Consider the following 25820-nt stretch of genomic DNA (forward strand, 5'->3'; position numbering starts at 1 on the left):
CTGCCTACCATGCTGACCCATACGGTCACATTGTTTACACACACACACACACACACACACACACACACGGTCCTCTGGCCTAAGTCTTACACACACACACACACACACACACACACACGGTCCTCTGGCCTAAGTCTTAATAAATACTTTTCTATCTGGAATCAATAAGTATTGAGCTCTCCACACCTCTGTGCTTAGGTCTGTGGCTTACATAGGTGCACACTCAAAGGTGTGACACTGTGCTACCTCTTCATCTTTCCAATGTTGTCTTTCCATCTTTCCATTTTCATTTTGTTTCCTGGGTTTTCTAATGGGAACATAGGCTTTATTATTAATAATAACAATAGTGTTTTCATCCGTAGATCTCAAAGCATTTTACAATACCAGGTCAGACAACAGCTACTTGCCTGAGAGGTTGAGAAATTTAGCAGACTTTGTATAACCTTGTTAACCCCTGGTGGACCCCTGGCAGAGCTGTCACTATGGCATCTCTAACTGTTCCAATTCACTCTACTTTGCTTCAAGGAAATCTCATTTTATTGGTGACAGGTTTCAGAGTGGTAGCCGTGTTAGTCTGTATCAGCAAAAAAAAAAAAACAAAAAAACAGGGATTCCTTGTGGCACCTTAGAGACTAACAAATTTATTTGGGCATAAGCTTTCATGGGCTAAAATCCACTTCATCGGATGCATGCAGTGGAAAATACGGTAGGAAGATATATGACAAGACTAATCAATTAAGGAGGGCTATTATCAGCAGGAGAAAAAAAACTTTTGTAGTGATAATCAGGATAGCCCATTTCAAACAGTTGACAAGAAGGTGCAGTTGACTAGGAGGTTTGAGTAAAAGCAGGGGAAAAATTAGCATGGGGAAATATTTTTATTTTGTGTAATGAAATAGTTTTTATTTTGTGTAATGACCCATCCTCTCCCAGTCTTTATTCAAGCCTAATTTAATGGTGTCCAGTTTGCAAATTAATTCCAATTCTGCAGTTTCTCATTGGAGTCTAGTTTTGAAGTTTTTTTGTTGGAGAATTGCAACTTTTACGTCTGAAATTGAGTGACCAGGGAGGTTAAAGTATTCTCTGACTGGTTTTTGAATGTTATCATTCTTGACGTCTGATTTGTATCCATTTATTCTTTTGCGTAGAGATTGTCTGGTTTGGCCAATGTACATGGCAGAGGAGCACATGATGGTATATATCACATCGGTAGATGTGCAGGTGAACGAGCCTCTTATGATGTGGCTGATGTGATTAGGTCCTATGATGGTGTCCCTTGAATAGATATGTGGACAGAGTTGGCAACGGGCTTTGTTGCAAGGATAGGTTCCTGGGTTAGTATTTTTGTTGTGTGGTTGCTGGTGAGTATTTGCTTTAGGTTGGGAGGCTGTCTGTAATCGAGGACTGGCCTGTGAGAGTGAGGGATCGTCCTTAAGGATAGGTTGTAGTTCCTTGACGATGCGCTGGAGAGGTTTTAGTTGGGGGCTGAAGGTGATGGCTAGTGGTGTTCTGTTACTTTCTTTGTTGGGCCTGTCCTGGAGTAGATGACTTTTGGGTATTCTTCTGGCTCCGTCAATCTGTTTTTTCACTTCAGCAGGTGGGTATTGTAGTATTAAGAACGCTTGATAGAGATCTTGTAGGTGTTTGTCTCTGTCTGAGGGATTGGAGCAAATGCGGTTGTATCTTAGAGCTTGGCTGTAGACAATGGGATCGTGTGATGTGGTCTGGATGAAAGCTGGAGGCATGTAGGTAAGTATAGCGGTCAGGAGGTTTTTGATATAGTGTGGTGTTTATGTGACCATCGCTTATTAGCACTGTAGTGTCCAGGAAGAGAATCTCTTGTGAGGACTGGTCCAAGCTGAGGTCGATGCTGGGATGAAAATTGTTGAAATCATGGTGGAATTCCTCAAGGGCTTCTTTTCCATGGTCCAGATGATGAAGATGTCATCATTGTAGCGCAAGTAGAGTAGGGGCGTTAGGAGACGAGAGCTGAGGAAGCGTTATTCTAAGTCAGCCATAAAAATGTTGGCATACTTTGAGGCCATGTGGGAACCCATAGCAGTGCCGTTGACTTGAAGGTATACATTGTCCCCAAATGTGAAATAGTTTTGGGTGAGGACAAAGTCACAAAGTTCAGCCACCAGGTTTGCCGTGACATTATCGCGGATACTGTTCCTGACGGCTTGTAGTCCATCTTTGTGTGGAATGTTGGTGTAGAGGGCTTCTACATCCATAGTGGCCAGGATGGTGTTTTCTGGAAGATCACCAATGGATTGTAAATTAATGGAAGTCAGTGGTGTCTCGAAGATAGCTAGGACTGCTGGTAGCGTAGGGCCTGAGGAGAGAGTCTACATAGCTGGACATCCCTGCTGTCAGGGTGCCAATGCCTGAGATGATGGGTCATCCAGGATTTCCAGGTTTATGGATCTTGGGTAGCAGATAGAATACCCCTGGTAGTGGTTCTAGGGGTGTGTCTGTGCAGATTTGTTCCTGTGCTTTTTCAGAGAGTTTCTTGAGCAAATGGTATAGTTTCTTTTGGTAGCCCTCAGTGGGATCAAAGGGTAATGGCTTGTAGAAAGTGGTTTTGGAGAGCTGCCTAGCAGCCTCTCGTTCATATTCTGACCTATTCATGATGACGACAGCACCTCCTTTGTCAGCCTTTTTGATTATGATGTCAGAGTTGTTCCTGAGACTGTGGATGGCATTGTGTTCTGCACAGCTGAGGTTATGGGACATGTGATGCTGCTTTTCCACAATTTCAGCCCGTGCACGTCGGCGAAAGCATTCTATGTAGAAGTCCAGACTGTTGTTTCGACCTTCAGGTGGAGTCCATGTAGGATCCTTCTTTTTGTAGTGTTGGTAGGAAGGTTTCTGTGGATTAGTGTGATGTTCAGAGGTATGTTAGAAATATTCCTTGAGTCGGAGACGTCGAAAGTAGGATTCCAGGTCACCGCAGAAATGTAACATGTTTGTGTGGGTGGAGGGGCAGAAGGAGAGGCCCCAAGATAGGACAGTCGACTCTTCTGCCAGGCTAAGAGTATAGCTGGATAGATTAACAATATTGTTGGGTGAGTTAAGGGAACCACTGTTGTGGCCCCTTGTAAGATGTAGTAGTTTAGATAGTTTAGTGTCCTTTTTCCTTTGTAGAGAAGCAAAGTGTGTGTTGTAAATGGCTTGTCTAGTTTTTGTAAAGTCCAGCCACGAGGAAGTTTGTGTGGAAGTATTTTCCACTGCATGCATCCAATGAACTGGGTTTTAGTCCATGAAAGCTTATGCCCAAATAAATTTGTTCGTCTCTAAGGTGCCACAAGTACTTCTCGGGTTTTTTCATTTTACTGGAATATTTTAGCACTGGTGGAAGGTGCTGACTTGATGATCCTGGAGACTGTAGCCCTATATCCACAAGACAGGTGCAGCATGAGCTGCAACAGGGCAAGCTTTGCTCTCACCAACCCATGTGCGTCACCCTTGCCTTGTATAGGGGAGTTCAGTCTCCTTGGCTCATTCAATCCTTGCCATCTGCTGGGACTGCCAAAAATGAAGGTCAGTTAGTGTAATCCTGGTGGTAGTGGATTTTGTTGGTCACCATTCCACTAGGACAGTGGTTCTCAAACTTTTGTACTGGTGACCCCTTTCACATAGCAAACCTCTGCGTGTGTCTCCCCCCTTATAAATTAAAAACACTTTTAAATATATTTAACACCATTATAAATGCTGGGAGGCAAAGTGGGATTTTGGGTGGAGGCTGACAGCTCATGACCCTCCATGTAATAACCTCGTGACCCCCCAGTTTGAGAATTCCTGCACTAGGAATTAGACTGATTTCACAAAACTCATCTCACTCAAGCCACCAGGCAGTTAGATGGTAAAAAACAGCCTTTAGCTGGATTCATACCAGCAGATGGGTGTGAAGGGTTCCCTACCCTTCTCAATCCCATGGAGCTTCCCAATATGTAGTCTCACCTAGGGGCGGACAAGCCTGGATCCAAACATTTGGGCCATTTCAAAACTAGCCACTGATCTTAGCTGCCCAACCTGAGCCACACAAGGGCCTGATTTCCTGAGCATCCGGAGCGCCCATGGATTTTATTCAGTCATCTCTGAAAATCTGGCACAATGTGTCTGAAGTTGGGTACCTGTAAAAACTTGTTGGGTACTTGTGGACACTTGGAAAAGTGCGGGCATGGGTCTGTCTCCTTGGGAAATGCCACTTGCTCACCCCATCCATCTGTCCCGTGCCTGAAATAAAGTGCCACCTTGTGGTGAGACCAACGCACTGCAAATTTAAATTCCCTTGATCTTTGACAGGTTTCAGAGTAACAGCCGTGTTAGTCTGTCTTTGCAAAAAGAAAAGGAGTACTTGTGGCACCTTAGAGACTAACCAATTTATTTGAGCATGAGCTTTGGTGAGCTACAGCTCATCCGATGAAGTGAGCCGTAGCTCACGAAAGCTCATGCTCAAATAAATTGGTTAGTCTCTAAGGTGCCACAAGTACTCCTTTTCTTTTTGCCTTGATCTTTGGTTTTCTTGTTTATCCATCACCCCCAGGGAAAATATTTCACACTTGCCATCTGGTCACCCTATACCTAGCACCCATCTCCTCTCAGTCCCCCTAGCTCCTCCCACCCTGGCCAGCCCCCCAATCCTCCCTGGCCAGCCCCCATCTCCTCCCACCCAATCCAAACCCCCATCCCTTCCCAGTCCCCCCACCCCATCTCCTCCCACACACCCCAACCCCCCTTCCCAGTCCCCCTACCCCATCTTCCACCCATCCCAGCCCCTCCCCCCAAGCCCCTCGGCCAGCCCCCATCTCCTCCCACCCAGCCCAAGGCCCGTCCCGTAGCGCCCTGACACCTTCCCGAATCCCACGCGTCTCTCGCCTAGTCACAGCATTTTCCACGGTAAACATCTGATGAAGTGAGCTGTAGCTCACGAAAGCTCATGCTCAAATAAATTGGTTAGTCTCTAAGGTGCCACAAGTACTCCTGTTCTTTTTGCGAATACAGACTAACACGGCTGTTCCTCTGAAACCTAGCATTCTGATGAATATTCATGAGCAGCTCGTTAATTATTCATGAGGTTTCGCGGGCTTTTGCCGACCACGTGAGGTTGCTTTTTTGCGCGCGGGAGTCCAGCCGGTAGAGGAAGCTGCAGCGGGGATGGCGGTGAGTGCCGGGGCCTGGCCGCGGATGACCCTTGGGAGCTGGGTCTGGATAGGGGGTGACCCCCGGGGCCTTGAAATCCCCTCCACCCCCCCGGTACCCTGGGCTCTGCATGGGGGAGGGGCCCCCTGGGGCACGGAACCCTCCCCCCCCTCACCCCCCCCCCCGGTGCCCTGGGCTCTGCATGCGGGAGGGGCCCCCTGGGGCACGGAACCCTCCCCCCCCCCCGGTACCCTGGGCTCTGCATGCGGGAGGGGCCCCCTGGGGCACGGAACCCTCCCCCCCCCCGGTACCCTGGGCTCTGCATGGGGGAGGGGCCCCCTGGGGCACGGAACCCTTCCCCCCTCACCCCCCCCCCGGTGCCCTGGGCTCTGCATGCGGGAGGGGCCCCCTGGGGCACGGAACCCTCCCCCCCCCGGTGCCCTGGGCTCTGCATGGGGGAGGGGCCCCCTGGGCCACGGAACCCTCCCCCCCCCCCCCGGTGCCCTGGGCTCTGCATGGGGGAGGGGCCCCCTGGGCCACGGAACCCTCCCCCCCCCGGTGCCCTGGGCTCTGCATGGGGGAGGGGCCCCCTGGGCCACGGAACCCTCCCCCCCTCCCCCCCCCGGTGCCCTGGGCTCTGCATGGGGGAGGGGCCCCCTGGGCCACGGAACCCTCCCCCCCCCGGTGCCCTGGGCTCTGCATGGGGGAGGGGCCCCCTGGGGCACGGAACCCTCCCCCCCCGGTGCCCTGGGCTCTGCATGGGGGAGGGGCCCCCTGGGGCACTGAACCCCCCACCCGGTGCCCTGGGCTGTCCATGGGGGAGGAGGCCCCTAAAGGTGGTGTGTCTCTTGTCGCGCACAGCATGATCTGCCCAACGGGTAATTTGAAGATTATTTTAATTCTTTCCCCTGGGGGAGATGGTGTCTCCCTTCCCAGACCTGTTCTGGCGCTATGGGGCCTGTTGGGAGGGTAGTCCCATGGGGCATTAAGCATCCCTTCCCTCTTACCTAGTTCTGTGGCCCCTGCATTGGGGAGAGAGGGAAGACCTTTGCATGCTCTATGGGACAGTCTGTTCTTCTGCTGGCCTCTAACATGACTCTGCCTTTCCTGCAGGATTCCTCCGAGTCCCAGAATGTGGCCACAAGCCCTGCCCGTAGCTCTCGGCGAGATGCCTTCACTTCCAGCCCGGGCAGAGACCTGCCTCCTTTTGAGGATGAGTCAGAGGGGCTGCTGGGGACCGAGGGGCTCCCCGAAGAGGAGGAGGAGGATGGGGAAGAGCTGATTGGGGATGGAATGGAAAGGTAGGGAGCATGCAGCAGTTAGGCGATGATGTGAGAAGCCTCCTGGGGTTGTTCTGTGCAGGCAGCGCCTTGGTAAAGGGGCAGTACGTTTGCCTTTCATCTCTGGACACAGGTTCAGATTCTTCTCATGGGTGTTAGGGAGATAACTCATTGTCTTCAGCCTGGTCCTCGTTTGTGCACCCTTCAGAATAGCCCTTTATAGCTCAGCATGTTAAAACTATACAGATGTTTCTAAAGGCATCATCAGTGCCATGGGGTGTGTCTGCTGAAGAGAAGCCTGGGATGGGAACAGCAGAGGGGCTGCACAGCACTGGTGAGGGGTATGGACAGGTGCCCAAGACTAGGATAGCAGGGGAGTGAGGAGCATTGGGTGAGCTGCGGGGGTGAACTTGTGCAGTTCCTGCCTGGACTGTGTCTGGCTCAGATCACGCAGGGGAGCATGAAACTCGCAACTCTACTTCTTAAGCAAAACTGTTCATTCTACAAGTATTGGAACCTTTACAACTGGATTTAAAAAGAAACCTCACCTACCCCAGGTCCAATAACAAACCAGGGAGCTGTGTGGTACAGAGACTGTTAGTCTAGGTTTGTATATTGGTATTCGTTACCATAGTATTGGAGCGTCTGCCATTGGTAACGTGGAATTGTAAAATTCCTCTCTGTTTTGCTGGCTCTTTCTGACACCACCTTGCCCCAAACAGTAAAGTGGCTGGGAAAACACTAATTTGGCTGATTTGAACGGCGAAGGTGATTAAGCTAGATCTGTGTGTGTGTAGGGACTACCGCCCGATTCCAGAGCTGGATGTCTACGAACCTGAGGGCCTGGCCTTGGATGATGAGGATGTGGAGGAACTGACCGCCAGCCAGAGGGAGGCGGCGGAACAGGCCATGAGGCAGCGGGACCGTGAGCTGGATCGTGGCCTGGGACGCATGAGGAGGGGGCTGCTTTACGGTACGTGTCGATGAGATTTTTAAAAGTGGTTGTCTGTAACCTGCCCTTTCGGGAGAAGCTAATCTCTCTCCCGCTGCGTCAAGTTGTTTGCTCAGCCTGAATAGCCTGACCGCTGTAGGAGCTCCACAGCCTGCTGAATGGCTAGGTTTTGAGGGGCCTGTGCAGCAGTGGGCTCACCTGAATTCCCCCCTATGTAGTCCTTTTGTGGTGGGCACTTTGGGAGCTCTGGGAGTAGCGATATTAGCCTGGTGCACTTGATGTGGCTGCTGCTGAGCCACGGCTCCCAGGCCCATATTGGGATTTGGGCTCATGCCTGGTAAGTGCTGGGCCAACTGCTGTACTCCTGTTTATGGAGACTTCAAACCCATCTTTGATGGGCTGGTCCCTTTAGAGGAAGGATAATTATTAACCCTGATGTCCAGTCCAGTCCCCCTTTTCTCTCTCTCTGGACACAGGTTCTGATGTCAACCTCTGTGTACAGTTTTTGGGGTCCACATAGAGCTCTTGCTTTTGCCTCCATAATCTCTGAAAAGCCAGTGTCTAAACCATCTCTCTGTAACTTGCTCTTGGTACCTAAAGCTTGTGGGCTGCTGTAGACCAGAGCTTGGTTTGGGATGGAGAATAAAGATAACCTGGCGAATTACAGACCATCGGTCATCTTAACTTCAGTACCTAGAAAGATAATGAAATAAATAATTAAGCAATCAATTTGCTAACACCTAGAAGATAGCAAGGTGATAAGTAATAGTCAGTCAGCATGGATTTGTCAAGAACAAATTGTGTCAAACCAACCTAATAGCTTTCTTTGACAAGGTAACAAGCCTTGTGGATGGGGGGAAGGGGTAGACGTGGTATATCTTCACTTCAGTAAGGCTTTTGATACTGTCTCGCATAACTTTCTCATAAACAAACTAGGGAAATGCAACCTAGGTGGAGCTACTATAAGGTTGATGCATAACTGGTTGGAAAACTGTTCCCAGAGAGTAGTTATCCGGTTCACAGTCAAGCTGGAAGGGCATAATGAGTGGGGTCCTGCAGGGATCAGTTCTGGGTCTGGTTCTGTTCAATATCTTCATCAATGACTTAGATAATGGCATAGAGAGTATACTTATAAAGTTTGCGGACGATACCAAGCTGGGAGGGGTTGCAAGTGGTTTGAAGGATAGGATTAAAATTCAAAATGATCAGGACAAACTGGAGAAATGGTCTGAAGTAAATAGGATGGAATTCAGTAAGGACAAATCTGAAGTACTCCACTTAGGAAGGAACAATCAGTTGCACACATACAAAATGGGAAATGAGTGCCCAGGAAGGAATACTGCAGAAGGGATCTGGGGGTCATAGTGGATCACAAGCTCAATTTGAGTCGACAGTGTAACGTTGTTGCAAAAAAATCAAACATTCTGGGATGTTTTAGCAGGAGTGTTGTAAGCAAGATACGAGAAGTAATTCTTCCGCTCTACTCCATGCTGATTAGGCCTCAGCTGGAGTACAGTGTCCAGTTCTGGGCACCACATTTTGGGAAAGATGTGAACGAATTGGGTAGAGTCCAGAGAAGAGCAAGAAAAATGAATAAAGGTCTAAAAAACGTGACCTATGAGGGAAGACTGAAAAAATTGGGCTAGTTCAGTCTGGAGAAGAGAAGACTGAGGGGGGACATAAGTTTTCGTGTACGTAAAAGATTGTTACAAGGAGGAGGGAGAAACATTGTTCTATTTAACTTCTGAGGATAGGACAAGAAGCAATGGGCTTAAATTGCATCAAGGGCAGTTTAGGTTGGACATTAGGAAAAACTTCCTAGCTGTCAGGATAGTTAAGCATTGGAATAAATTGCCTGGGAAGATTGTGGAATCTCCATCATTGGAGATTTTTAAGAGCAGGTTAGACAAACACCTGTCAGGGATGGTCTAGATCAGTGGTGAGCAACATGCGGCACGGGGCCCATCAGGGTAATCCGCTGGCGGGCTGCGAGACTGTTTGTTTACATTGACCGTCAGCAGGCAGCTCCCAGTGGCCACAGTTTGCCGTTCTGGGCCAATGCGAGCTGTGGCCAGCGGGCCGCAGGTTGCCCACCACTGGTCTAGATAATACTTACTCCTGCCTTGAGTGCCAGGGACTGGGAAGACCTTTTGAGCCCCTTTCAGTTCTACAATTCTATGATTCTGTGGTGGTAGAATAGAGCTTAGTTTGGTCTGGCTATGTGTTGGGAACTTCTGACCATGCTTACAAAGACATTATGGTCCATTCATTATATATGTAGGGAGTGGGGCAGGGAGGTGTAGCGAGTAGGATGTCCACTCTGAGTGACCTCTCTTTTTCTTTCAACTTTCAGATAGTGATGATGAAGATGAGGATCGTCCTTCCCGGAAGAGGCGGTTGGCGGAACGGTCTGCAGATGGGGCAGAGGAGGAGGATGAAGACATGATTGAGAGTATTGAGAATCTGGAAGACATGAAGGGACATTCAGTAAGGGAGTGGGTGTCTATGGCGGCTCCCCGGCTTGAGATCTACCACCGCTTCAAGAACTTCCTGAAGACCCATGTGGATGACCATGGGCACAATGTGTTCAAAGAGAGGATCAGTGACATGTGCAAAGGTATGGCTGACTGTGGGGCGGGTGGGAACGGCCGATGAGCAGACCCACCTGGATATTTTTTTTGTAGTAGAACACAATTCTTCCTCCTTGGCTGTGGCACTCTACAGCGGTCTGTTCCATATGTCCTCTTCCTCTCCTGTCTACCCCAAATGCTGAATGAGCTTTTTCAGGGGCTTTTTTGCTTTTAATGGAGATGGCTGAATAACACAGAACTTGGCTACAAACTTTACTGTAACTTCTTAATTCGTGCCCCTTTTGTGTTCACTTTCCACTGTGCAGCTGAATTCTGCCAGCAGGAAGTGCTGCACAGGAGTGCAGATTGGAAGCTTACAGGCTCCAATACAAGATGAAGAAGAATTTTACATTTGTTTCTTGGCATCATTTGCACCAGGAACCAGATCATTCAAACAGGGAACAGAAACTGTGTCATATGACTTAGGAGATCAGTCTCCCTCAGCAGTGCAGCCTAGAATTTATAGTAGCAAGCCATAAATGCTGGTGACTGATCTTGAAGAAGAAAAAGAATAGTTAGCCAATAGAAAAGGCAAAATTAATTGAATCTGTTAAGAATGGTTTGTGTAGGTGTTATTAGTTTAACCCCATTGTGCTAGGTTATGTACAAATACAGGAAAAAAGCAAAATGTCGGTCCCTGCCCCATAAAGCTTACATGACGCACAAATTTTGGGGTCCGTTATCTAGCACAACATCTCAGGAGCTAGTATTTGCTGATTTAGTTTTTTGGAGGTGGTTGGATGACCAGGCATTGTGGCGAGGCCATTCAGTCTTGAAAACATTGCACTGGGTTTCTGTGCTTTTTGGGAAGCTTCCATGTTCTTTGTCAACTCAGCAATCAGAAATCTGGTACTAGTGAGAAGAGATGCAGTAGAACATTGGCTACAGGAGAATACTGACTACAGATGAAATCCACCCAACTTGTTCCCCCTACAGAGAACAGAGAGAGCCTGGTGGTGAACTATGAAGATCTGGCTGCCCGGGAGCATGTCCTTGCCTACTTCCTGCCAGAGGCCCCAGCTGAAATGCTGAAGATCTTCGACGAAGCAGCCAAGGAAGTGGTGCTGGCCATGTACCCCAAATACGACCGGATTGCTCAGGAGATCCATGTCCGTATCTCGCATCTGCCTCTGGTAGAAGAGCTGCGGTCACTCCGGTAGGTAGTGGAGTTGGTATTGATGATGGCCGGTCCTGTGAGGGCCTTTGGACCACGTGTTTGGGATGGTCAGGCTTGCTGGAGTTACAGTGACTAAAGTTCTGTGTGAGAAAATAGGAACTCTGGGATATGCTGGGGGAAGGATGCCAGCGGATCCAGCCTGTCCCGGTAGGGTGATGGGCTCTGCTATTAAAGTAACCCAGTTGCTCAAGGATAATGTTTCTGATTCCCCAAAAGATAAATCACAAACCTGTGAGAATAGACTCACTGATAAGTGTTCCCCACTGGGTATCATACCAGCTGTGCATGCTGCAAGGAGACTGTGGCAGGTCCTTCTGCCTTCCCTGGAGCCTGCCAGTGTCTTCTCTTCTCTCTTTAGGCAGCTTCACTTGAACCAGCTGATCCGAACCAGCGGTGTAGTGACGAGCTGCACAGGGGTCCTGCCTCAGCTCAGCATGGTCAAGTACAACTGTAGCAAGTGCAGCTTCATCCTGGGGCCCTTCTTCCAGTCCCAGAACCAGGAGGTGAAGCCCGGCTCCTGCCCAGAGTGTCAGTCGGTTGGCCCCTTTGAAATCAACATGGAAGAGGTAAAATTTAAACCCTTTATACAATGTTAACACGTCTCCTGCAGTGGTGCCTGCTTCTCACCTTTGTCCAATAAGGAACTGGATTGATGACAGGTCTGGTCCCTGGATCTAGACCCAGTTAACTCTGGGCCTGAGAGTCCTTTATCTGTTTGGCTGGTGTAAGGGCATGTCTGATACTATGTTGACCCCTGCAGTATGTAGATACCTGAAGGTGCTGCAGGGTTGCAAACACTGAGCCTTCCAAACCACCCTCCTCTCCTCATTGTATGGCATGGGGAACTGAGCCACAGAGTCCCTGCAAGATAATAGCAGAACCACTAACTCAAAGCTCCTGGCTCCCAGTCATTGACCTAACCACTATACCATGCTCTTCCCTACAAGCTGGGTGGTCTTTACCCAAGTGTTTCAGCAGTGAAGCCAGGAGTTGGATGGGTAAATACTACTAACCTCTCCCTCATGCAGGTGGGTGCTGGAGAGTGAAATACTTTTGTCGGGGCAACACGGCAGAAGCTTCTGCCATTTCCAGGGCTGTCTATCCAGGGGACTGCCTCTAGCCCTAAAGCTACTTCTAATCAATCCCCAGCCAATCCTGGCCCCCGCTCTTTACCCAGGGCCGAGTAAAGTCTAAACTAACTGCTCTAGCACTGTCCCTGGCCTCGTCTGCAAAGGCCCTTTGAAAAGCACCCGTGCAGGCTCTGAGGGTGTCTGACTCATTGTGCAACTCACGTTTGTTATCACAGACTGTCTATCAGAACTACCAGCGCATCAAAATCCAGGAGAGCCCTGGGAAGGTGGCAGCTGGCAGGCTCCCTCGCTCTAAGGATGCCATTCTCCTTGCTGACTTGGTCGACAGCTGCAAACCAGGGGATGAGATTGTAAGTTAAACTTATTCTCAGCCTTGTGGGGGCATTGTGAGGACCTGGACTGTCACTTCTGTGTGTGTATGTGGGGAGGGGTGAAATTAGGGGCTGTCTTAGCTCCAAGACATGTCAGATTAGGCTTGAAAGTCATGTTTCCAGTGTCTTGAGAATGGAGCATTAGTAGGAGGAGACAGTCTCGTGCCATGTACATTGGTATTTTCCTGCTACCTAGACATTAACCTGCCATATCCCTTTCTGTGCTTTCTAGGAGCTAACAGGAATCTATCACAACAACTACGATGGCTCACTGAACACAGCCAATGGATTCCCAGTATTTGCAACAGTGATCATGGCAAATCACATTGCCAAGAAGGACAACAAGGTGGCAGTTGGGGAACTGACTGATGAGGACATGAAGGTTCTCATAGGCCTGTCTAAGGATGAGCAAATTGGGGAGAAAGTGAGTCTGCTTGAAACATTTCTCCTCCTGGCATCTAGTTGTCTGCATGAGTCCAGATCAGAGAATGGAGTTAAACTGCGTGATATTACAGTGGGACATCTCAAGTTAGAGGGACACCATCAGCTCAAAAATCAGCTTGTCTCTGAAAATGTCTTGCCCCCTGTAGTACTAAGATGGCTGTCAACAAGAGTGAGAAACTGAAGTGGGGTGGATGAGACACTTAGTTTGCTTCGTACATTTTTTGTCAGCACTTCATGTAGGAGCAACTTCACCATTCCTCCTGGATAGTCAGTTCCCATCTTGTTTGTACAAGCCTTTCACACCACAACAGGGATAAAATAGAAAAAGGTGACTGGGGAAGCCACCAGACTTGACAGAGAGACTCCACAGGGGCAATTCTGAAACTACATTGATGCCAGCTGATGGGAAGCAGTGGCTGAAGCAGTCCCTGAAGCAGTGGCTGCCTGGTGGAGAGAGCAGAAACAAGATCTAGCTCCAATGTTCTGTGTCTCATCTCCTGTCTCTCTCGCCTTTCTTTCGAAAAGAGCGAGAGCCTAAAACAAGCATCTTCCCCCTTAAAACATTCTGTCCCTGCGCCTTATTAATAGAGGGTTGTGATTTCAGGTTGGCAAGGAATAAGACTGGCTTAAACTGTTCAGTTAGCAACCCTGTAACCTGCCAAGATCTGAGTTAATACACTAAAGGATGTAGAGCCAGATTAAGGATGTCTTGAGCACCCATAGGCAGGAAGAGTATAATGTGGTGGGTTCAGATCCTTTAGCAAGGATGAGATCTCGGTCATCTCTATTCTGTCTTTAATTGCAGAGTCTGATGTTTGTAACTTTACTTCCACTGGGTGGAGCTGATACATCTATAAAGCCAGAGTTTGGGAAATAAAACTTCAGTTCTTTGTCCAAAAAAGACGTACGTTTGAAATCAGTAGTGACCAATATCCAACATTTTGACAGAACTTGTCTTGATTGGGCATGCAAAAAACCAATTGCCTGTAATCTAAATACTTGATCTTGAGCCGTTAATCTGCACAGCAGATCTTCCAATCTTAGTTATTCCTGCTGATAATTGTCAAATATTAACGTATCATTTAAACAGGCTTCAGCCAGAATCAGGATCTCTAACTCAGAACACAAAGTAACAAATGCAGTCTCTTGGCTGTATTTAGTGCCAAGTATGAATGTAGTGGTAATAGCGAATCCTGCACTGGATTGCACAATGTGTCCTGCTCATCAACACTGGGCTATCCTAGAACCTCTGGAGTGTATCGGTCATATTATTGCATTGATGAGACGTTCCTCTCTATATAATAAAGGAATCATTGATGTCAGCAGGGTGACTTCAAGCACTGATTAGAATAGCTGTGTAGCTAATGAGTCTTGCTGCTTTTCATGCTAAATGTTGAATACAATGGGCCACTGAAAACTCCTCTGCCTTTCCTTTCAGATCTTTGCCAGCATCGCTCCATCTATTTATGGGCATGAAGACATCAAGAGAGGCCTGGCCCTTGCCCTGTTTGGTGGTGAACCCAAAAACCCTGGTAGGTGTGTTGTCAGTTGTATTCAGTGTGTGATTCCAGCCCTGTTTCTACTGGTGCAGTGAAGGCAGTTAGGAATTATCTTTGTAATGTGACTTCTGGGTAAGAAGATCAGGAGTAAAAAAGTAAGGGTGTGAATAGAACTAGGAACATAAGTTCCAGTCTACAGGAGTAAAAATACATGGACTGAAGATGAGGTCCCGGCTCTGAAGAGCTAGAATTTAGGCCTCTAGCATTCTGGGCTTAACATACCTCTGCCCCTAGCATTCTGGGTTTAGTGTCCTTGTGCAAATCTGATGCCTGGGGAATCCTCACTGCTTCCTCGTTGTGTACAAAGTGTCTTATTTCAACTGGGGGAAGAAATGCAACATCACAAACCTACATATAAAAGAACCAGGTTCCACAAGCTGAGTGCCGAGAGCCCCTGGGCTAGCAATATGTAGAGCTTGGTGACCCTGGATCTCTTGCAGATTTATTTGGGTGGATTTTTGTACTTGTGTAACTCCATTGGTGAGTGAATTGGGACCCCCCTGAAATGTTCACAACTCAAATTCACACTGAAGGGGGTGGGGGATAGGAGGAGAAGAGGGAGGCAGAAGGAATTGATCTTTAAACAAGACTTCCTGGCTTTTGCTCAGGAAGTAGTGTCCTGAGTGCTGATGGACCCACCTGCACATTCCTGGTCCAAGGGAAACCGTGAGATTTCACAGTTCTTGCCAAACGCTAACAAAACATGAGAACACCCAACGCTGTATTTCTTAAGCTTCCCTGTCAAACACACTCACCCCTTCTTAGTGCTCTTTTCCTTTCGATTACATACTGCTCCATTAGGGAAAAGTAGCTTTTATATACTTTAACAATGATACTGCCCTCTAAGTCCTCTCCTATTTCTGACCTGGCTGTAGGTGGCAAACACAAAGTCCGTGGTGATATCAATGTCTTGCTTTGCGGAGATCCGGGTACAGCCAAATCTCAGTTCCTCAAGTATGTGGAGAAGGTGTCCAGCAGAGCCATCTTCACCACTGGCCAGGGTGCTTCTGCTGTTGGTCTGACTGCCTATGTCCAGAGGCACCCAGTCAGCAGAGAGTGGACCCTGGAGGCAGGGGCGCTGGTGCTGGCAGACAGGGGTGTCTGCTTGATCGATGAGTTTGACAAGGTGAGTACTGACTTCATCTACGCAGTAAGGCAGAGCTAATGGGGTGTGGGTTAGGGGCTCTCTTGGCTGAGGAGTTCAGTGGCTCATGACTGTTTTCCCCCACCAGTGTTTTGTCTGTTGCTTGTGGGAGAGAATGACCCAGGCTGGTGTAGATGCCCTTTGTTAGTCCCCGGCTAGGCTCACAATGCAGTTCATGTGTGTGTGATGCTCAGGAAAGTTATCAAAGTACCCCTCATGCAGTGCCTCCCTTCCCCCTCGCTTCAGCCCTGACCTGGAGGGATGAAGGGAGCTCAGACTGTCTCCCATTCTTTCTTTGATCTCTGGGGCTAACGAGTGCCCATTCTGGTGGCGTGGTACCAGTGTATTTAAGAACTGCATGGAGACACCATTTCCCATAGGCCACTGAGACCACATGAGGTGGTGTGAGCTATTACTTGCTACTGAGCTGGGCCAGATTTGAATGGGTCCCCTAAGAGCAAGTGAAAGTAAAATTTGCCACCACAGTCGGATAGAGGGGGCTGGCCTGAATCCAAGCCATCTGCTGAGCCCCCACAGGTCCAGCAGCAGGTAGGTAAGGAATGAATCTGAGCCTATAAGGGCAGTTCGTAGCAGTGAAGGAAGCAGATGCCTCCTGTTCTTGAAATATCTGCGCCCCCTAACCTGGGGCTCATGGATCCACCCTACATCCTCTCCTGCCCAAGGAAATGTTAAAATGAGTTTATCAGCTCTGTACAAGCTCTTGTGGAGTGGGTGGGGACTGGTGATTTTTTTTTTTTCCCCTCTCTCTCCCTCCCTGCTGCAACCCTAGCCACACACACCTAGTGTAGGCTCATAGAAGTTGGACCATGAGGCCCTGTGTAACGTGTTCCTTCACACTTGGCCTCTTACCCTCCTGCAGGATAGTGGGCATCAGTGTATGTTAAAGTCTTTGCTTTCTCCTAGATGAATGACCAGGACAGGACCAGCATCCACGAAGCCATGGAGCAGCAAAGCATCTCCATCTCGAAGGCTGGCATAGTCACCTCTCTGCAGGCCCGTTGCACAATTATTGCTGCTGCCAACCCTATAGGTAAGTACCTGGGGACCAGGAGAGCAGGGAGTCTCTGTCTCAGACCCATGGTATCAGTTCTGCAGTCACCAGAACTACTGCACTGCCTCTTTATGTACCTCCGGTCTCCAGACCCCCTAACCCTGTTACAACACATGCAGTCTGGAGGCAGAAACCAAACCCACAGGAACAAGGTTATGATGCAGGGTCTCTCGGGGAGAGCACATGAGCTCGTTTGACCATGAGGGCATCCATCTGTGACGCAGGTGGGCGCTATGACCCGTCGCTGACTTTCTCGGAGAACGTGGATCTGACAGAGCCCATCATCTCCCGATTCGATATCCTGTGTGTGGTGAGAGACACGGTGGACCCAGTTCAGGTACGAGCCAAAGGGTGACCCACAGCTTAGCAGTGGTGGGGGGTGCCACTGCCCACGCTGACAGGGAGCTGGTCGGGTGCTGACACCTGCCACGCTGTGAGAGCACTGAAGTGGTGGGAAGGGGAGCATGGGGCAGAGCTACCCCTTGCCTTGGTGCTCTTGCCAAATGAAACCCCTTAAGCCTCAGCAAGTCGGTGACTACAGGCTGCTGGGGGCCCCAACCTCCACCCCTAAGACTTGCCTCGTTCCAGCTACATGCCTTTCATCCAATTCCTTGAATGCCTCTGTCTCCATTTCACCCTGGGGCCAGTCAAGTGGCTAACTCCTTGAATTGGCCTTTCAGGGCATGTAGAGGATTGCACCACACCCCTTCTCTTGAGGCAAGAGAGCTTCATCCTCCCCCCCATTCTCCATCAAGAGGCGACAACATCTCCCAGCATCATCTACAGCCTTACTCAAACCTAGGTGTCTATCAGGGCTGTGTACAGCCCCATCCTTCACGCTGTGAGATCTTCTGTGACTGTTTCTGCTCCTGGGGCATTTTACCTCCTGCATAGTGAGGATTTCCACCCCACCCCACCCTACAAAAGAATGACATTGCTTCTATAAATGTGACATGTCCCTATTGTGGCACAGTCTCCACCCGGCGACTGGCTGAGATTCCCATTTGGAATCAGTGTACATGGCTCCAACGTGCACTGGGATCATTGTTGAATGCCATGAAGCCCCTGCTCCCCTTTTCCAAAGACTGAGTGTGACTCTTCAAGCCTTTGCCAGCCTCTGTGATGGAGTGGGAATCAGTCTGGGTCCCCTTGTCTGAGTACAACCATTGGCCGACTGCGCACCTATCCCCAAGCTTCTGTCTGTCTGCAGCACACAGCTGCTTGGTAGAATTCAGCTGCAGAAGCAGCAATGGCTGCAGTGCCTGTTACTCCTACCATTGTCCTGCAGGACGAGATGCTAGCCCGGTTTGTCGTGGGAAGCCACATCAAACACCACCCTGGCAGCAAAGACGTAGAGAATGGAGATGCCCAGGAGATTATCCTCCCTAACACCTATGGCGTGGATCCCATCCCCCAAGAGATCCTGAAGAAATACATCATCTATGCCAAGGAGAAGGTCCACCCTAAGCTAAACCAAATGGACCAAGACAAGGTGGCCCGGATGTACAGTGATCTCCGGAAGGAGTCCATGGTGAGTAGACTTAAATAAAGGGCTTTGTGGGGAAGTGGGAGTGAGCTACCTGGATCAGGAGTGGACTACCCCAAGATCTTCCTACTAGTTCATGTTGTGTCCATCACCATAGTATCTGGGTATGAAGCTCTGGGTCGACTCACCATAAGGGGTGGACTGAGTCCAATATTGTAGAGACACCTGGTAAATAAGTGGTTCTGCCTCACCTGAATGTAAAGGTTAGTAGCGAGGTTTTTTATGCCACAGGTCTAATACGTTCTGCTCCACCTTGCTCTCTGGTAGGAATCCATGGAGATATCTTAGATATATTGGCTTTGCTGCTGTGGAATCCCATAAGTTCCTGCCATATCTTTTTGGATTTCCTTTGAGGCAGTCACATTCTCCGCCTTCACCCCTGGGGGCTGAGGGAAGTGGTGTGGCAGCAGGCGAGCTCTGCAGTGTTTTCCCATTGTGACTATGGACTCCTCCCGAGGGATCCTGGATCTTCCTCTTCTCAGTTGAATCTGATGGGACCTCAAGGAGTTTTGTGGACCTTGGGAAAATTTAGTTTAATGTCTGGCTTCATCCGTTTTTCGTTTTTCTTTTTTTTTTAATTTCCCTACTAAGAATTGGGAGAGGGGGAATAACCCTTTCACGCCTCTCATCGTAAATAAGCAAGATAAGGGGCAAAAACACCTTCATAGCACACGTTTAAGTGAATTAACGGTATTGCCTGTTGCCCATAAGTATCAATTGCCTTTCTCCATATTGCACTATGCCCGCCAGCAGGTGGTGTGGTTTCCTTGGCTTCTGAAGCTCCTTGGTCATGAAGGTTCATGACCAGTCACCTACAGTAGGTAGCCTTGCATCTCAAACAGACGTGCATGGGCTGAGAAGGGCCTGTGTAAAGAGCCTGGTCTCCTATTTCTCATGTTCTGTGTGCCCTTGTAATATTGTCCCTCCCCTTGTTCCATAGGCCACTGGCAGCATCCCTATCACGGTGCGTCACATCGAGTCCATGATCCGCATGGCTGAGGCCCACGCCCGCATTCACCTGCGGGACTATGTGGTGGAGGACGACGTCAACATGGCTATCAGGGTGATGCTGGAGAGCTTCATTGACACTCAGAAGTTCAGCGTCATGAGGAGCATGCGGAAGGTGTGTGGGAAGGAGCTCATGGGTTGGAGTCACTTAACCAGCTAGACTAAGGCTCCATCTGAACTGACTGGGTTGGAAACCAGTTTGGTTTGGACAGTGGCTAAAACACTGATCTTTACCTCTGACCCTAGTGCGAGCAGGGCCTTAGTGAGCAGCTCCGTGTTTCTCTGCAGGGATCTGGGGAAGCTACAGTGTCTGAAAACAGCCCAAGCTGTAGCCAGCCCTTTAAGCTGCTTTATGGTGCAGTCCTTCTGCCTGCTCTGAAAAGGTAAAAGGGCTTATACTGCCTCCATAGAACAAACCCATCTTGGGGTTTAGCATTGATGTACAGGGCATCTTGGGGGACGGAGAGGATATAGCTATTCTGGGCTAGCAAAATGGCCCATAGAAGGCTGTAACAAGCATGTGTAATTTAGAGCACCCCGGGCCTGTTCTACACTGTGCCCAGGTTGGAACCAGATTTAGAGAAGTGTTAAAAAGTTATCTTGAAGGAGACATGTACGATCCAGCCTCTGTGTACCAGGAGCATTGTGCTGCCTCATTCTCCTCTTTCCCTCTCCTCCCTTCGTGCTTTGGCACTGGGCTCTGATCCTGTTGTTATGAGCTTAATGGTGACCAAACAGAAGTAGGCGATTGTACAAGCTCCTTTGTTGCAGCTTGGGCGGCGTGTGTGTATGTGGGAAGGTAAGGGGCTGCACCCTGGTCACTCTGGTTTTAATGTGCAAGTGTCTATGCTTTTTTCTAAGAGCCAAAGACTCTGGCTTTGAATTATGCTCTGCTTTTGGCTGGCTGCTCAGCTCAGTTGGCTCAGCTCAAGTTACTGCTTGGGTCTGCGAGACTCCTGGCTGCTTTCTCGGCTGCGGGCTGTGATCAGCAAGTTTTAAGCTTGGGCGGTCACTGTGAAACCTGTAGAATTTGGGGCCATATATAGACTATGCTTCTATATAGACCTTTCTCCCAAGGGCAGGCCCTCCCCCAAAAGCTCTGTCTTTCAGCCTTTGGGGAGCATCAGGGTTGGTTCCTAAGCCTGTGGGAGTATCCTATATCGCAAGATCAGAGAGCACCTGATGGAGGTTCCTCAGCCTGGTTAAAGTAAATATGTTCACCCTTTGGATTCTGTAAATGTCTCCTGAGCCACTAACATGGCTGGCAAAGGCCTGTGTTCCAAAGGTTAGTCAGAACCCTGAAGGAGGGTGTGAAATGGAAATGAATGTTTTTGTTTTTCACTTGACAGCTTAAGCCTCACCGTCCCACACAGTATGTCTACATTACAAGCGCTACAGCTGCAGCTATGCCACTGTAGTGTAGATATTTCCTACGTTACCAAAAGGGGGGCTTCCCATCAGTGTAGTTAATGTACCTCTCCAAGAGGTATTAAATAGGTCAACAGAAGAATTCTTCTGTCTACCTTGCCCTGTCTACACCAGGGATTAGGTTAACCTAACCACGGCCCTCGAAGAGAAGTTTTTCACATCCCTGATGGGTGTAGCTAAGTCAATGTAATTGTTAAGTGTAGACCAGCTGTTACACTTGTGTCCTGCATGCAGGTCCTAGATTGTGTGGCCCTCTGGCTCTAACCCTCTTGGCTCTTCCTTTGCTTCCCAGACCTTTTCCCGTTACCTGGCTTTCAGACGAGACAACAACGAGCTCTTGCTGTTTATTCTGAAACAGCTTGTGGCAGAACAGGTGATGTATCAGAGGAACCGCTACGGGGCCCAGCAGGACACCATTGAAGTGCCAGAGAAAGATCTGGTGGATAAGGTATGGGATAGGTTCTGTGCACTGCACTCTGCCCAGTGGGACTGACTGCTCCATGATTCGGACCCTTTCCTTCCCTCCACTCTTCGATCCTTGGGCTCTCCCTTAACCTTCAGTGCTAATGGTCTACAGTTCTCCTTGCTGTATGTAAAAGGAGATGCTTGTGATACCAAAGAGGAGCAAGAAACCAGCTGTTCCAGCCCTAGCAGACTGTGAGTTGGGATGCTTATTTTGAAGAGTCTTCTCTAGGGTACTCTGTTACCACTCTCAATCTGCCCTAGGGTCATAGCTGCCTTTAAAGGGACACTGTCAGACTAATAATGTTTTTGAAAACGTCCTTGCCTGAGTTGCTGCACCAGAAGAAGGTGGCATTCGACGTAAGCCATTTTAAATGAAGTTTTTAGCTTTGTCTGTCTCTTGCCTCTTTGCTTTTCTCCCATCTGGGTAATAGAATAGTGGCTTTCACTTATTCCTAATCAGGTTTGTTTTCTGGTTCTCGTGTGCTAGTCTAGTGCTGCAGTGTTTGGACAGCAGAGCCCAAGGAGTTTAGTCTGGACAATGAGCTGACAGGTTGGGAAAAACAAGTGATTATACAAGCAGTGATCAGTAAAGATCAAACCTATTCCTGTCCTCCCTCCCCTCCACCCCACCAGTCACTGAATGTTTACGGCTTCCCTGTCTGCCTGTAAGCTTTTTTAAACCAAACTGAACTGTTGGCCCTCACGGGGGAGGTCTCTGAACAGTGCATGGCACCAGTAGAGTATCAAATTTCCCATTCCTTCCTTCTTTACTTCTTGGTCCCTGTCATGGAACATGCCTAATAACTGTACCTCTTTCAAATGTCAGGTCCACCAGAGTGGTTTGTGAATTCAGCCCCTCTTATTTGAGAAGGCTCTTGTGCAGATCAGAAATTCCAGTGTAACTTGGTGCATGCTGCATATGATGGGTCTCCACTTTCTCTAGTTACAGTTGCATTGTAGATCCAATGGAAGTAAAGGGCAGACAGGTGCTGAGCTAGCATCTTCCATGCAGCTCTCCTCAGTCCTGACCTGCTGCAAGCCTGGGCCTCTGCTGAGCAGAAACTGCTCATTTTCATGAATGGTGTGAGCCCTCTGCAGTGGAAAGTCCTTTTCCGAAATGAGCATTAACGTCTCCCTCTGTTCTCTTCTCCCAGGCTCGCCAGATCAACATTCACACCCTCTCTGCCTTCTACGACAGCGAACTGTTCAAGATGAACAAGTTCAGCCGCGAGGTGAAACGGAAGGTGATCGTCCAGCAGTTCTAAGGACCATGGCAGAGCATTTAACAACCCGCAAGGGAGAGGAGAAGTTGGCATGTGTCCCACCCAAGAATGCAACCAGAAATAGGAGAATTGGAGGACTCAGCCATTCCCTTCTTGCTTTGTGCCTTATGGATTAAGGGAGTGCCTTAGGAGTGCTGAGCTGCAGAAGGACTTCTAAATAGAACAGAGTTAAATAGGTAAAGGCCTAGCTAAGTCTGTTTGTTAGCAGCTTTGGTATCTCTTTTTTGTCTCTTAGCTGAACCTGATAGGTGAGAATTGCTGGTGGTGACATGGGCTGGATGTTTTATACCCTCCCCACTTCCTCCATGCTGAGCTCTGGCTTGAGGTTCCCCCTGAAGACACGGCTGGAGCAGTACCAGCAGAAGGGCGTTCCTTCGCTGGCAGACACGTTCCAGTGAGATCACCATAGCCTTCAGCCTCCTTCTGTTTCTGGTTACTGCCTAACAAATAGCAATCAGGACTGGTGTGTGGAGATGGAGAGAAACTGGCCTCCCGGGCTGAATCCCTTGGGTCTGACAGTTGATGTTTCCCTTGGCCCCTTCATGGGCTGACCTTGTGCTTGGGCTCAGCAGGAGGGGCTTGGCGAGACTTTAACATGGCACATAGAACATGAACGTTTCAAACGTTAGAGCTGTTTAAGTGGTTGTTGGCAAAGGGAAGGGGCTGGTATTGCATCTGTCTTGCATGGGGGCAATGTCCATAGTCCCCAGTGGGTTGTTAAATGCCTTGGTGGGTGGCACATTCTGCCCTAGGTAGGGATGTGGGTCAGAACTGGAAGAAGCAGCAGAACCTAAGCTATATTGTGGGCTTAGGAATGAAGCATCACCCCCCCTGCCAGTCCTAAAGCAACTCAGCTTGTACAGAACGCTGGCTGGCGAGCCTGTCTTCAGTGCAAAGTGTTTCCGTGTCCTTAAGGGCAAAGTCAGTTGAGACCCCACAGATGTGAGAGCTGTGGTGGCGAGAACCCCAGGAGGACAACATGAAGAAAGAAATCTGTTGGGGGGACGGATGGGTCTGAACACGTTCCTGTGTCACACCTGCTTTTTGTATATTAGACTGTGAGTCTCTTGCTCTTTTACTGTGTTTAAATACATGTGTTTTGAATATGCCTGTGTTTGTATTCCTCTGGGAATTTTCCCCCACTGCTGTAAGGAAGTATAAGCATGACTGAGCGGCTTGCCTGCTCTCATCCTTTGTCTTGCTGTGTGTCTGCTCCACCATTCAAAATGGAGGCTCACAGGGAGAGGAAGAAGCCATTTTATCTCCTGGGGTTTGATATCCTGGCCCTGGTTTTGCACTTCTTGCACTTACCAGGTAACTGTCGCTGTCGGGAGGAGTGGGAACAGATTGGGCACCTATTGAAGCGCTGGGGATGGGCGGGTGGGGAACAGACTGGGCATGCAGTAGTTTTCTCTGGGCTATTCAGCATTTCCTCACGGTGATGAGACAATAGGAGATTGCTGCACAGGGCAAGGGGAATGATAGACGCTCTACCATTTCTGCCTGAGGCCAGTAGTGGCTGGGCCTGTGAATGATACCTGGGTCTGTGGACTTTTTCTGGTTTCTATAGAGTGTGTGGGTCTGATGGCCAGGCCAGGCCCAACCACTGTTCTGAACCACCCAAGCCCTTGTTGGGTTCCACTGGATCTCCGTATTCTCCTGTGAAGTGCACTGTGACCGTGGCCTTAAACTGCAGCACTGTAACCCCAGTTCCCTTCCTTTTTAATACACTGCCTCCATGTCAATCTGCAGTCGTGGCTGCTACTTACATTTCACTGTGGCACAGCCCTGAACCATGTCCAAGAGCCGTTCAGCTAGTTGGTTTTAAATGCCATTTGCCTGGCTGGTGTAGAACAGCCTCAAACCTGGGTTTAGACTGCCCCCACCTACTCTAGAACGTGACTTGGAAATGGCCGTGCCTGCCGTGTGGGGTCCAAGCAAACTCCTTGGTGTTTAGGTGCCTTTCACAGAACTTGTCTCCAGTTACTGGCATTGGTGGCTCCCTATCCGTAGGTCACATCTCCACACGGCTATAACTCTTGGCAGCAGGGCAGCCAACGGTGTTTCATCCCTGCCAGAGATCTAGGGTAGCATGTGACTCTTGTCCCATAATTGGCTCATTATGCTGCCTTTCTGCAGTGTAAACCAGACTCCTACCTGGTGTTAGTATAACTGGCTTGGCTTTCCCCTGGGGCTCTGTCTGGCAGGGCTTCCATTTGCAGCTCATGGGCATGTCTTCCTGGCACCCTCTCCCTTGCTGGGGGATTTTTGCCTCCAGAATGTACAGATACAAATATGATTAACTAGTAGGCTAGGCGTGGATGTGCCTATGTGGTTGTCATGGCAGAGCTGGGGTGTGGATACAATGTATAACTTGTAACCAGCTGGGGTGATCTGAACTTAAAGCCTGTTTCATAATCATAGTTAAAGGCAGTAACCTGGACAGAACCTTTTAGCATGAACAGCATCCCAGTAGCACCCAAAGCTTGTTCTAATTTTTAGTGTACAGGGCTATGAACACCTCACCTGCTACTGCCAGAGGGGTGGGGAAGGCAGAGTGAGGGACAAAGGGCCTGGGAGAGCAGCTGGGGATTCTGTGGCTGGCTCAGCCATTCGTTCCTCTCTGTCACTCAGGCCAGGAGATGCCCCCATTGGAAGAGGTCAAGGACCTTCAGTTTGAGATGTTGCTAGCCCTGCCCCCAATGCTACACACACCATGAGGTCTTAATTTAGAGGTAGCTCTTGGCTTCACCCCACGCCCTGTTGCAGTGTCCAGCCTGACTGTGCAGGACAATTCTTGAATCTATGGCCCTTGCTACAGCTGACATTGGGGTCACTAGTGGAAGACCCCACAGCCCAGGAACACGCATTTTACCTCCTTTGGAAAGTACCCATGCTGTGGGGTGTATCAGTACTAGGGATGTAAATATTGTTTTTAAAAGTACATGTTTAAACTATTAAAATTGGTTAACCGTTTAATCGTAAACACAATGGGGGTTAGGGTCTGGGGCTGCCGCCCAGCCCCACACAGCAGGGGGGTTGGGGTTGCTGCCAATTTGTTTTAAATGTTAACTGCAATATATTAATGGTAAGACTAATACTTATTGGTTAACCGTTTAATATTTTCCATCCCTCACAGAATAGAGGTATGTGGGTTCCTCAGAGTGCCACAGGAACTGAATTCTCCTCACTAACACTGCCCTGAAGGCATATTCCTCCTCTTAA

At 49.1% G+C, this 25820-nt stretch overlaps 1 protein-coding gene across 1 annotated transcript; it reads left to right on the forward strand.

Moving 5' to 3' along the window:
• Window positions 1-5069: 5069 nt before the first annotated feature.
• On the forward strand, window positions 5070-23701 carry MCM2 (minichromosome maintenance complex component 2). Its single transcript, XM_048858419.2, has 16 exons — window positions 5070-5166; window positions 6259-6446; window positions 7223-7398; window positions 9731-9994; window positions 10944-11163; window positions 11543-11750; window positions 12491-12625; window positions 12879-13070; window positions 14529-14622; window positions 15525-15775; window positions 16718-16844; window positions 17090-17202; window positions 18154-18396; window positions 19352-19534; window positions 21140-21295; window positions 22467-23701. The coding sequence occupies exons 1-16, from the start codon at window positions 5161-5163 to the stop codon at window positions 22575-22577; spliced, it is 2667 nt and encodes an 888-aa protein (XP_048714376.2). The 5' UTR covers window positions 5070-5160; the 3' UTR covers window positions 22578-23701.
• Window positions 23702-25820: the final 2119 nt, after the last annotated feature.

This window comes from Caretta caretta, chromosome 7 (assembly GCF_965140235.1).
Source record: "Caretta caretta isolate rCarCar2 chromosome 7, rCarCar1.hap1, whole genome shotgun sequence".
In the NCBI taxonomy this organism is placed as follows: Eukaryota; Metazoa; Chordata; order Testudines; family Cheloniidae; genus Caretta; species Caretta caretta.

What these genes read in the sequence shown, in the direction of transcription:
- MCM2 (XM_048858419.2), top strand. An exon ending in TTGAAATCAACATGGAAGAG is followed by an intron (nt 11,751 to 12,490) that starts GTAAAATTTAAA and finishes TTGTTATCACAG; the next exon opens with ACTGTCTATCAGAACTACCA. An exon ending in TGCTGCTGCCAACCCTATAG is followed by an intron (nt 16,845 to 17,089) that starts GTAAGTACCTGG and finishes TCTGTGACGCAG; the next exon opens with GTGGGCGCTATGACCCGTCG.